The 13,048-nt window shown below is 44.8% G+C and overlaps 1 protein-coding gene across 1 annotated transcript in view; it reads right to left on the reverse strand.

Annotated features, from left to right (window-relative positions):
• The window catches only part of RMDN2 (regulator of microtubule dynamics 2), a 1,203,289-nt gene that overhangs the window by 1,011,074 nt on the left and 179,167 nt on the right, over window positions 1–13,048 (reverse strand). Inside the window, exon 2 of the mRNA XM_082251346.1 lies at window positions 7,934–8,132. Within this exon, the coding sequence (XP_082107472.1) occupies window positions 7,934–8,132 (199 nt within the window). The remainder of the gene's footprint in view (window positions 1–7,933; window positions 8,133–13,048) is intronic.

Consider the following 13,048-nt stretch of genomic DNA (forward strand, 5'->3'; position numbering starts at 1 on the left):
GTGCTGTAATTCCATGGAACAGAAGGGGGGCATCTCTTTAATATACCTGTCACTGGTTTCCGAACATGACAAATTGCCTTTCATGAAGGCTTGGGAATCGGATCTGGCGGAATCGTGGGATGTGGAGGAATGGGGTAGAGCGTGCTTTCGCTCCTTTCAAGGGATCGAAGTGTGGCTTTAGTGGAAGCCGGGTTAAAGGTTATAACCCGATGGTACTTGGTACCTATTAGATTACATAAAATGTACCCCTCCTCCTCACCCCTCTGTTTTAGAGGATGCCAGCTAACGGGCTCTATGCTACATGTTTGGTGGGAGTGTACTCGACTAAGGGGTAGCTCCTTGGGATAGGATCTTTCACATGATTTACAAGGTCACTGACCACAGAATTCCTAAAACAGCTTCCGTAGCCCTCTTGAACTCGCACATCCCTGGTGTACCGAAACATACCCAAAAGTTGATACGCTATATTTTACTGGGAACTAAGATCTCTATTGCGGGTTCCTGGAAACGACCTATGGTCTCCACTCGGAAGATAAGAAAGATAAGAAATAAGATCACATGGATTATGACCCAGGAATCCCTGGTGTGAACCTAACTTAGGTGGAACTAACACTCATCCCTGGAGACCGGCTGTTCATCTGCTCACCTGTTATCTCTTTCCCCCTCTTTCTTGTTTTTCCTCTTCCTCCCCTGTTCTTTCTTACTTTCACAAACATACCGGCCTGTTGACCCACCCTTAAGTCTTCATTGGGGTAACTCTAACTATTCACATTAGTCCACGCAAAAGAGGTTGCCTCCTTTACTGGTGTTTGTTTACATGATGGGAATTGGGGTTAGCATTTTATACCACTGATCGGAGACTCCTGGCCTTTCTCCCTAATTGCCTTAGTTTTTAACCGTCTTCCTAGAATGGTACTAGGGGGCTTGGCCAGGCTGTTATTTGCCCCATTGCGGTTATTAACCCAAAAGCCTAGACCTTTCTGTGATATTTTCATGATCAGTATGTATATTGATACTCTTTTTCCCTTTACTCTAACATATGGCCCGGTTGGCCTTGTTTGACAATCTTGCTCTTGATGAGCTACGTGGCAACTTACGAATCTTGTGTTTCCCTTTCTTTGGCTGTAACATGTTTAAATTGTTTTGTTACTCTCTTTTATTCAAATAAAAATGTATTAAAAGAAAAAAAAAAAGGGTATTCACTCCAGAAATAATATAATTTTTGTAAGAACTTACCGTAAAATTCTTCTCTCTGAGTCCTCTGACGGTCGCCGCCCATACAGTCTGCACTTCTGGGTATGGGTCTTATCCACAGGAGTAAGCTAGGCAGAAGATTTTGTTAGAAAACATTCACAAAATGTTTGTATAGACACAGCTACAGGGGGCTGTCCCTCTGGTCCAATACCCCCAGCTAGCAGCATTCCCAAATATGTTTGGTAGCAAGCAGTATAGAGATCCATGAACCCCAAAAGATGGGCGGGGGGCAGCGACTGTCAGAGGACTCAGAAAATAATTTTACGGTAAGTTCTTATAAAAATTCTATTTGCTCTTACGTCCTCTGACAGTCGCCGCCCACTCATACAGTCTGCACTTCTGGGACGCCCCAAAGCAGTGTAGATGTGATGGGTGGGAAACGTAACCGTCAAAAAGGCAACGCAGCACCCAGGCCAGAGAAAGGAACCTTTTCTGAACCAGAAAGGTAAAATACTGGGTAACAGGAAAGCTAAACAGGAGCGAACAAACCCAGGAAAGCAAAATAACCAAGGAGGAAAAAACCCCAACAGAAGGAGACAGGCTAAAACCGCCATGTCTCCCCTAAGGCACTGCCGCACTCAGAACTTTGCGGCCAAAAGAGGCATCTGCCGATGCCAGAACATCAAGTTTGTAAAATTTTGTAAAGGTATGCACAGACGACCAGGTCGCCGCTTTGCACACCTGGGACAGCGGTGCCTGATGGAGGAAGGCCCAAGACGCACTAACCGCTCTGGTAGATTGCGCCATGACAGGGAATGGTGGAACCTGATCCCTAAATGAATAGGCCTGTACAATCGTCTGTCTGATCCATTTGGAAATGGTTGCTGCAGACGCAGCCATACCCTTCCGAGGTCCCTCAGGAAGGACAAAAAGACAATCCGATTTTCTGAAGGATTCAGTAGATGAATCGCCCGGACCACATCCAAGGAATGCAAGGCAAACTCCTTAAGATGCTTAGGCTTCGCACACAGCGAAGGCAAGACAATGTCCTTGTTGAGATGAAAATCTGACACCACCTTCGGAAGGAAGGACTGATGAGGTCGCAAGACCACCTTATCCCTATGAACAACCAGGTAGGGGGAGTGGCAAGATAGGGCCGCCAACTCTGACACTCTGCGAGCAGATGTGATCGCCACCAGAAAGGCGACTTTCCGTGACAGTGCAGGCAGATGAATCTCCCAGATGTTCTCAAAGGGAGGACGTTGCAAAACGGACAGGACCAAATTCAAGTCCCAAGGAGGCAAGGGTGCCCTCCTAGGGGGAGCCAGATGACCCACCCCTTGAATAAAGGTGCGGATCAAGGAATTTGACGCCAAGGGGTGCTGGAAGAGAATGGCCAGTGCAGACAACTGACCCTTAATAGTGGTCAGCGCAAGACGCTACACCACACCAGTTTGCAGGAAAACTAAAACGCTCGCCACCGAAAAGGAGCGGGGATGGAACCCCTGCGATTCACACCAGGCGAAATAAGCCTTTCAGGTACGATAATAAATCTTACCAGACGAGGCCTTCTGAGCCTTGAGTAAGGTAGGAATGACCGCTGACGAGGGACCCCTGTCTCTCAACCTGGCTTTTAACAGCCACGTCAAAGCCAGTGACTGTAAAGCAGGAGGGAAGATCGGCCCCCGAGACAGAAGATTGTCTCGTAGTGGGAGCCGCCAGGGAGGCTCGATGACCAGTTGCATGATGTCCGCGTACCAAGACCGGCGCGGCCAGTCTGGGGCCACTAGAATCACCAACCTCGGTTCCGAGACCAACCTGCGAAGGAACCTGGACAACAACTGAATCGGGGGAAAGACATAAATCAGGCGATACCGATTCCAAGGCACTACCAACGCGTCCGAGGCGTCCGCCAGAGGGTCGCGTGTTCTTGCCACGAACCTTCCCACCTTATTTAGCCGAGACGCGAACAGATCCAGATCCGGGGATCCCCACCGCGCACACAGCATCTGAAACACCTCCGGGTGTAGGGACCATTCCCCCTGGTCCAGGGTCTGGCAACTCAGATAGTCCGCCTGCCAGTTCTCCACACCTGGAATGTGAACCGCTGAAATCACCGGGACCTGTGTCTCTGCCCAAGACAGAAAAGACAGAATCTCGGCCACTTCCTTGGCCGCCCAGGCACTCCTGGTGCCCCCTTGGTGATTGATGTAAGCCACCGCAGTTGCGTTGTCCATCTGCACACGCACTGGGCGGCCCTGAAGACGATCCGACCAACGGAGCAAACAGAGCCTGATTGCCTGCAGTTCCAAGACATTTATCGGTAGGGAGGATTCCCCCTCCGACCAAGTGCCCTGGGCAGACAAATTCCCCAGAACGCCACCCCAGCCCGACAGGCTGGCGTCCTTGGTGACCACAGTCCATAGCAACGGATGAAAAGATTTGCCTTCCTTCAGGGACGGAGACTAGAGCCACCACAGAAGATCCGATCTGACTTGGGGGCTCAGAGAGATCCTCCTTTCCAAGGAATGAGGATGCCTGTCCCACCTGGTCAGAATCTCTGCTTGAAGAGATCTTGTGTGAAACTGTGCAAATGGTATTGCTTCGAAAGCTGAGACCCCTCAGGGGGTACACTGTCCGTGGCAACCATATCTGGCTCTGAATCAGAAGACTGGGAAAGCCTGGGGCTTTTCTTAGAAGCCCGGTCAGACATCAACAAATCCACTTTTGATGCTAAAGTCGCAAGTGCAGCAGTAAGTGAGACTATAGCAGAGGATTCAGGAGTACCTGAACCCTCCACCAGAGCTGGGGGAATTTGCTATCCTGGGACTCCATAATAGCAACCTCAAATTTAAATGGCGCTGGCCCTTTAAATCTGCGATTACCGCGGTTCCCACTGAAAATGCACCACAATGAGGAACTAAGTCTGTGCTACAAGAAACTGCAAAAGAATGAATGCTAGCAGCAATGCAGCCAGGAAACACAATAAAATCCCCCCAAAGTGAGCTATACTCGCCACACACGCTGCTACTCGATCTGCATGTAAGAAGAAAGGAAGTGACCTCATGCCTCTAGAGGCAGAACACAGCCCTGAGCCACAAGAAAATGGTTGCCAATACAAGTCTATGGAGAAGCTCTGGAAAAATGGCCGCTGCTCACAAAAAGAACATAGTGCCCACACTAAAGATGGCGCCCGATCAGCGCCAACAGTATTGCAGAAAATGGCTGTTGCCCTCACTATGAGGCCTGCCCACACCTAAAATGGCGGCCCCGCGGTTAATCACCAAATGCGGCCCCCACACACCATGTCTGTACCCCCAAATAGTTGCCGAAGCACCATAGGGACATCAGGGACCCCCGCAACCCCCCATACAGCGGTACAACCACCACAGCGCCCCCGCAGGGACCGGGAAGGGACACACAGGGACCGCACTGACAGACATGATGGGGACATTACAGAACCCATGTGAACTGCCATCCCCATAAACAGATGGCCCACATACACACCCCGACAGACAATGTCATAGACAGAGGGGTAGCCTGGTACTCACCGGTCCAGCGAAGCGTGGGTACTGCTCTGCGACAGGAAGCCTCCCACTCAGGGTGGTGGTTCCGTCAGCCGAAAGGGACACTAGCAACACGTGGCATACCGCAGTTGAGACATCCCAACGAAGTAGCCACTTCGCAGGCTTGTCCCTGAGGACAGGGACATGGTCGTTTGCGAGCCCTGGGCATACACATATTCTGCTAACGCTCAATGGCAGGCTGGGATTCCATAAGGCTCTAGGACAACCAGTGCGATTCCCAGCCCACAAACTCTGTAGTCTTCCAAAGTCCGACTAACTAAGCGCAGGAACAAATAAAAAACTATCATAGTAAAGAAAAATCACTTTCTCAGAGAGAAAAAATAAGAAGAAGAAAGAAGGCTGTGACTGCAGCCCCAGCCAGAGAAAAGCCAGCCTACTCCTATGCTAGGCAGAGACAAACTGATTTGGGAATGCTGCTAGCTGGGGGTATTGGACCAGAGGGACAGCCCCCTGTAGGTGTGTCTATACAAAGGTTTTTTGAATGTTTTCTAACAAAATCTTCTGCCTAGCTTACTCCTGTGGATAAGACCAATACCCAGAAGTGCAGACTGTATGAGTGGGTGGGGACTGTCAGAGGGCGTAAGAGAAAAAGAGATTATTCTCCCTCTCTACAAGACTCTGGTTCGGCCACATCTAGAGTATGCTGTCCAGTTCTGGGCACCGGTCCTCAGGAAGGATGTGCTGGAACTGGAGAGAGTCCAGAGAAGGACAACAAAAATAATTAGGGGAATGGAGGGCATCAGCTATGAGGAAAGACTACAAGCACTGAACTTATTCTCTCTGGAGAAGAGACGATTGAGGGGGGTATGATATCAATGTACAAATACTCTACTGGTGACCCTAGCATAAGAAACAAACTATTCAGAGAAAGGGAATACAATAAGACACGTGGCCACTCACTAAAACTAGAGGAAAGGCGGTTTAACCTTAAAATACGTAGAGGGTTCTTCACTGTAAGAGAAGTAAGGATGTGGAATTCTCTTCCGCAAACAGTCGTATCAGCAGGGAGCATCGATAGTTTCAAAAAAACTATTAGATGGGCACCTTAAAGACCACAACATACAGGGGTATACAATGTATGGTTAACAACAAACACATGCACACATCATAGGTTGAACTGGATGGACTGATGACTTTTTTCAACCTCACAAACTATGTAACTATGTAACTTTGTTGTGTCATGCCAATACAAACAAAAGAAATAAACATGGGAATGCCTAAACATTTGTAATTGCAACAATTTTCTGGGCAAAGGGTCGCATTATCTGACAGAATTGCAGGGGTGTCAATGTTTTTGGCCATGATTGTGTATAAGAAAAGAAATATATAATATATATATATATATATCTATACATACATATATATATATACAGTGCCTTGCGAAAGTATTCGGCCCCCTTGAACTTTTTGACCTTTTGCCACATTTCAGGCTTCAAACATAAAATATACAACTGTAATTTTTTGTGAAGAATCAACAACAAGTGGGACACAATCATGAAGTGGAACGAAATTTATTAGATATTTCAAACCTTTTTAACAAATAAAAAACTGAAAAATTGGGCGTGCAAAATTATTCAGCCCCCCTTAAGTTAATACTTTGTAGCGCCACCTTTTGCTGTGATTACAGCTGTAAGTCGCTTGGGGTATGTCTCTATCAGTTTTGCACATTGAGAGACTGAAATTTTTGCCCATTCCTCCTTGCAAAACAGCTCGAGCTCAGTGAGGTTGGATGGAGAGCGTTTGTGAACAGCAGTTTTCAGTTCTTTCCACAGATTCTCGATTGGATTCAGGTCTGGACTTTGACTTGGCCATTCTAACACCTGAATATGTTTATTTGTGAACCATTCCATTGTAGATTTTGCTTTATGTTTTGGATCATTGTCTTGTTGGAAGACAAATCTCCGTCCCAGTCTCAGGTCTTTTGCAGACTCCATCAGGTTTTCTTCCAGAATGGTCCTGTATGTGGCTCCATCCATCTTCCCATCAATTTTAACCATCTTCCCTGTCCCTGCTGAAGAAAAGCGGGCCCAAACCATGATGCTGCCACCACCATGTTTGACAGTGGGGATGGTGTGTTCAGGGTGATGAGCTGTGTTGCTTTTATGCCAAACATAACGTTTTGCATTGTTGCCAAAAAGTTCGATTTTGGTTTCATCTGACCAGAGCACCTTCTTCCACATGTTTGGTGTGTCTCCCAGGTGGCTTGTGGCAAACTTTAAACGACACTTTTTATGGATATCTTTAAGAAATGGCTTTCTTCTTGCCACTCTTCCATAAAGGCCAGATTTGTGCAATATACGACTGATTGTTGTCCTATGGACAGAGTCTCCCACCTCAGCTGTAGATCTCTGCAGTTAATCCAGAGTGATCATGGGCCTCATGGCTGCATCTCTGATCAGTCTTCTACTTGTACGAGCTGAAAGTTTAGAGGGACGGCCAGGTCTTCGTAGGTTTGTAGTGGTCTGATACTCCTTCCATTTCAATATTATCGTTTGCACAGTGCTCCTTGGGATGTTTAAAGCTTGGGAAATCTTTTTCTATCCAAATCCGGCTTTAAACTTCTCCACAACAGTATCTCGGACCTGCCTGGTATGTTCCTTGTTCTTCATTAAGCTCTCTGCGCTTTAAACGGACCTCTGAGACTATCACAGTGCAGGTGCATTTAAACGGAGACTTGATTACACACAGGTGGATTCTATTTATCATCATTAGTCATTTAGGTCAACATTGGATCATTCAGAGATCCTCACTGAACTTCTGGAGAGAGTTTCCTGCACTGAAAGTAAAGGGGCTGAATAATTGTGCACGCCAATTTTTAAATGTTTTATTGGTTAATAAAGTTTCAAATATCCAATAAATTTCGTTCCACTTCATGATTGTGTCCCACTTGTTGATTCTTCACAAAAAATTACAGTTTTATATCTTTATGTTTGAAGCCTGAAATGTGGCAAAAGGTCAAAAAGTTCAAGGGGGCCGAATACTTTTGCAAGGCACTGTATATATATATATATATATATATATATATATATATATATATATACACACACACACATACACAATTCTGTCTGCACATGTATTATAATTGGGAAAATGCACACTATAAGGACAAGTGTGAAATTTGCTACCAGAGAGTTGTGCGGTAAAAGAGGTACCTTATCCTGCTTGTTGAGCATCATCCTGAATCCTTCCTCTTTCTCAGATACAGAGCCATTATGGTTAGCATCTGCTTTCAGGAGGAGACAAAGTAGTTCAGCTTCCTCTTTTATAATTTTACTTTTTTCTGCTTTGATATTTGGCACTCCTGGCTCATCTTCTGACTCTACTTCTGTGTCAGTCTGAGCAGTGATGTATCTATAAGGAAAAAAACAGAATCGATAAAGGTCATTGGTATCTCACTATACTAGGGACCCAGGTTTTGTTTCCTCAACAAGCACTACAGGTATGGAGTTTGTATGGTTTTTCTTTTGCTGTGTTACGCCTCTGCAGCCTGTGTCTTCGAATACGAGGGAGGTGAAGCCACCATTAATCTAAATGTAATATCCTGCCCCCATTGTGTTTAGCTGGTTAGTGGGCATGGAGGAGGAGGGAGAGAGTGGGCTGTCATTTACCACTGTTTATTTGCCCACATGTGATTCTATAGTCACATGGGCTGCTCAGATGTGATAGGGAGGAAATGTTCAGCATAGAAAATCACTGAAAACAGAGCATGTGCAGAGTTGCCACCACAGCTGCAAAATCCCTAGCTGAATTGGGCAGAAGGTGGAGATAGAGAGCAGCAGAATCAGCCAGGTTTTTTTTCAGAATACAGAAAAGGAATATCATAGTAACAGAGTATGAACAGCATGTAGTACAGCATTTTTCGATCATATTTTTTTTCTGATGTGGGTTTAGTGACACCGTATGTGTTGATGTCAACGTATCCCTTATTCTATTCATAGAAGTGAGATACTTAGAATCTGATAATACTGGTGTTCGCTATCAAAGAAAAGCTCATTAAGGTGATAGTGAAAGTCTTTTTTTTTTTAAATAACAAATATTTTCTAGTGAAATTGCACAGAGCAGCCCAGATCCTCCTCTTCTCGGGTACCCCGCCAGCGCTCCTAGCCCCTCCCTCCTGCCCCCACAGCAAGCAGCTTGCCTTAGGGGCACCTGAGCCGAGCCAATCAGACACAGAGCTGCAGCTCGGACCTGCCCCCTCTCTCTCCTTAATGGCTCATTGACTTTGATTGACAAGAGCAGGAGGGAGAGTCCCCGACAGCCAAGTCATTCGTGCAACATCGCTGGACCGAGATGGGGCTCAGGCAAGTTAGGGGGGCTGAGGGGGCAGCTGCACACAGACTTTTTTTATCGTAATGTATAGAATGCATTAAGATAAAAAAAAAACCTTCTGTGTTTAGAACCACTTTAAAATGGTATTAACCACGTACCCACTGGGCACTTAAACCCGCTTCCTAACCAGACCAATTTTCAGCTTTCAGTACTCTCACATTTTGAATGACAATTACTCAGTCATGCAACACTGTATCCATATGAAATTTTCGTTCTTTTTTTTTCACACAAATAGAGCTTTCTTTTGGCGGTATTTAATAATCTATGGGTTTTTTTTATTATTTGCGCTAAAAATTAAAAAAGAACGACAATTTTGTAAATAAATGCATTTTTCTTCTTTTCGGTTTTAAAATTTTGCAAATTTTAGTAATTTTACTTCATAAATTTTGGCCAAAAGTTATACTGCTACATATCTTTGGTAAAAATAATCCAAATAAGTATATATTATTTTGTCTTTGTGATGGTAATAGAGTCTACATGCTATGGTGCCAATCATTGAAAATTGATTACACCTGATGTACGGATGGCCTAATTTCTCATTTCTTGAGACCCTAACAAGCCAGGAAAGTACAAATACCCCCCAAATGACCCCTTTTTGGAAACCAGAAATTCCAAGGTATTTAGTAAGAGGCATGGTGAGTTTTTTGAAGTTGTAATTTTTTCCCACAATTCTTTGCAAAATGAAGATTTTTTTTCTTTTTTTCACAAAATGGTCATATTACCAAGTTATTTCTCTCACACTGTATAGGCATATTTGCAACTACACCCCAAAATACATTCTGCTACTCCTCCTGAGTATGGCAATACCACATGTGTGACTTTTACAGAGCCTGGCCACATACAGAGGCCCAACATCCAAGTAGCACCCCAGGTGTTTAAGGAGCAGCAAAAATTACACATACATTCCTGACAACCGATCACGCTTTTGAAGGCCCTGGAGCATCAGGACAATGGAAACACCTACAAAATGACCCCATTTTGGAAAGCGAACACATAATCTAGGAGGCATAATGCATCTTTTGAACATGTAATTTTTTTCCACAAGTTTTTGGAAAATGTGGAAAGAAAATGAAAACGCATTTCTTTTTACCCAAAGTTGTCCATTTATAAGATATTTCTAACACATAGCATATGCATAGCAAAAATGACACCCCAAAATACATTCTGCTACTTCTCCTGAGTATGGCGATACCACATGTGAGACTTTTACACAGCCTAACCACATACAGAGGCTCAACATACAGGGAGAACCGTCATTTTATGACTTCCCATTAAAATTTTGTGAGGCACTGATAAGCACTGATGTGGCATAGATGTGGCACAGATGAGCACTGATGTGGCACGGATGAGCACTGATGTTGCATGGATGTGGCACGGATGAGCACTGACATGGCATACATGAGGCATGGATGAGCACTGACGCGGCATGGATGTGGCACGGATGAGCACTGATGTGGCATGGATGAGCACTGACATGGCATGGATGTGGCACGGATGAGCACTGACGTGGCATGGATGTGGCACAGATGAGCACTGACGTGGCATGGATGAGCATTAATGTGGCATGGATGAGACACAGATAAGCACTGAGGTGGCATGGGTGGGCACAGAGGCATGGATGTGGCACATATGAGCACTGATGTGGCATGGATGAGCACTGACGTGGCATGGATGTGGCATGGATGAGCACTGACGTGGTATGGATGTGGCACAGATGAGCACTGATGTGGCATGGATGTGGCACGGATGAGCACTGACGTGGCCTTGATGAGCACTGCCGTTGCATGGATGTGGCACCGATGAGCACTAATGTGGCATGGATGTGGCACAGATGTGGTATGGATGAGCCACAGATAAGCACTGAGGTGGTATGGGTGGGCACAGATTAGGCACGGATGGGGCGCTAATGTGGCATGAATGGGCATGGAAGAGGCATTGATGTGGCAGAGATAGGCATGGATGGGCATAACTGACGTATCATGGAGGCATGGAGGGAGCAGGGGATAAGTACAGCTGCCGTCTCTCTCCTCTCCTCGCAGGCTGTACCGTTCGCTGTGTACAGCGTGCGAGGAGAGAACTGAACTGGACATGCGCCAGTTTGTTGACAACTGATCGCTCCGTCATTGGAAGAAGCGATCAGGTGGTAAAGGGACACTTTTGAAGGCCCTGGAACACCAGGAAAATAGAAACACCCACAAAATGACCCCATTTTGGAAAGCAAACACTACAACACATAATCTAGGAGGCATAATGCATTTTTTGAACACGTCATTTTTTTTCCACAAGTTTTTGGAAAATGTGGAAAGAAAATGAAAACACATTTTTTTTTTTTTTTTTTTTTTTACACAAAGTTGTCTATTTATGAGATATTTCTAACACATAGCATATACATAGCAAAAATGACATCCCAAAATACATTCTGCTACTCCTCTTGATTATAGCATGAATGTGGCATGGATGAGTACTGACATGGCATGGATGTGGCATGGATGAGCACTGATGTGGCATGGATGTGGCACAGATGAGCACTGATGTGGCATGGATGAGCACTGATGTGGCATGGATAAATGTACGGATGAGCCACAGATAAGCACTGAGGTGGCATGGGTGGGCACAGACGATGCACGGATGGGGCATGGATGAGCACTGATGTGGCATGGATGAGCACTAACGTGGCATTGATGTGGCACGGATGAGCACTGACGTGGCATGGATGTGGCCTGGATGAGCGCTGATGTGGCACAGATATGGTATGCGAAAAAGAGAAAGAGGGCCAGCTCATAAAAAATAGTTTTAGAATGAGAGCACCACATCCCAATACGGATGTTTAAATAGAAATAAAGTTGGGCGTCTAAGGAAGGGGACTTTTAGATTTGGGGTGCTGGGTATGTATAGGAATAAAGATGCAAAAAGTAAAAAAGATATAAACTTTATTTAAGAGAAATATATAAAATGTATACTGTATGTTACAGGATACAACAATAATCCAATATATTGTAATTCTAAAAACAATTGCAGTTTACAGCCATGTTCATTGTAAATCAATATAGGTAGATATTGGATCCTACACAGGGGTGAGTAATGATTACTGTATACCCATTTACCATCCAGAGGAGTGATATCTGTGCAGAAAATGAAGTTGCCAACCAATTTTTAACCCGACATGTTTCACGGCCGTATAGCCGCTTCCTCAGGGGTATTTGGGGGTTCTCACTATATATATCAAATGAAAACGCTAAGATGGAAAAAGAAACAAAGAGGACCGTAAGCATATATAATTAGGTATATCAGTAAATGTATAACATAACAGCATTTATATGTGTCAAAAAACAACCTTCTGGTAAGTCTGTAACATGGTATTACAAATATGTCCATTGAGCATAAGAAACAATGTGGTCATAAACAGCGCACCTGTCTGGCATCTGATCAAAAAGCCCGGCAGTATGGATCCAGGACCATAAGGTAAGGGAAAACCCCCCGGGGCGAACACGGGAGACTGACCAAAATCAAGGCAGGACTGCAAATACAGGGTACTAATATCTGAGAGTTCAAAGAAGAGGAAAAAAATGTGTAATGAGCAAAAATATCTCAAAAAATATCTTGAAAAAACATCGGGAGACACAGGTATGAAAGGCCTAGTCTATAAAATATATGGTAATCTTACCCAAATAGTTCCCAAAGAATATGTAGGCAGGGATCGGGCAAGAGTATCTTGTGACCGATATAATAAATATCAGTCCACAGCAGATCCAAGAATATTGCCTAGAAAAATAAATTATATATATATATTTGCCAGTCAGATGGACGATCACTATAATGAGTGGGGCAACTACAGTGGGTACGGAAAGTATTCAGAACCCCTTAAATTTTTCACTCTTTGTTATAGTGCAGCCATTTGCTAAAATCATTTAAGTTCATTCTTCTTCCTCATGAATGTA

Source organism: Pelophylax lessonae (assembly GCF_965119305.1).
Source record: "Pelophylax lessonae genome assembly, chromosome: 3".
NCBI lineage: Eukaryota > Metazoa > Chordata > Amphibia > Anura > Ranidae > Pelophylax > Pelophylax lessonae.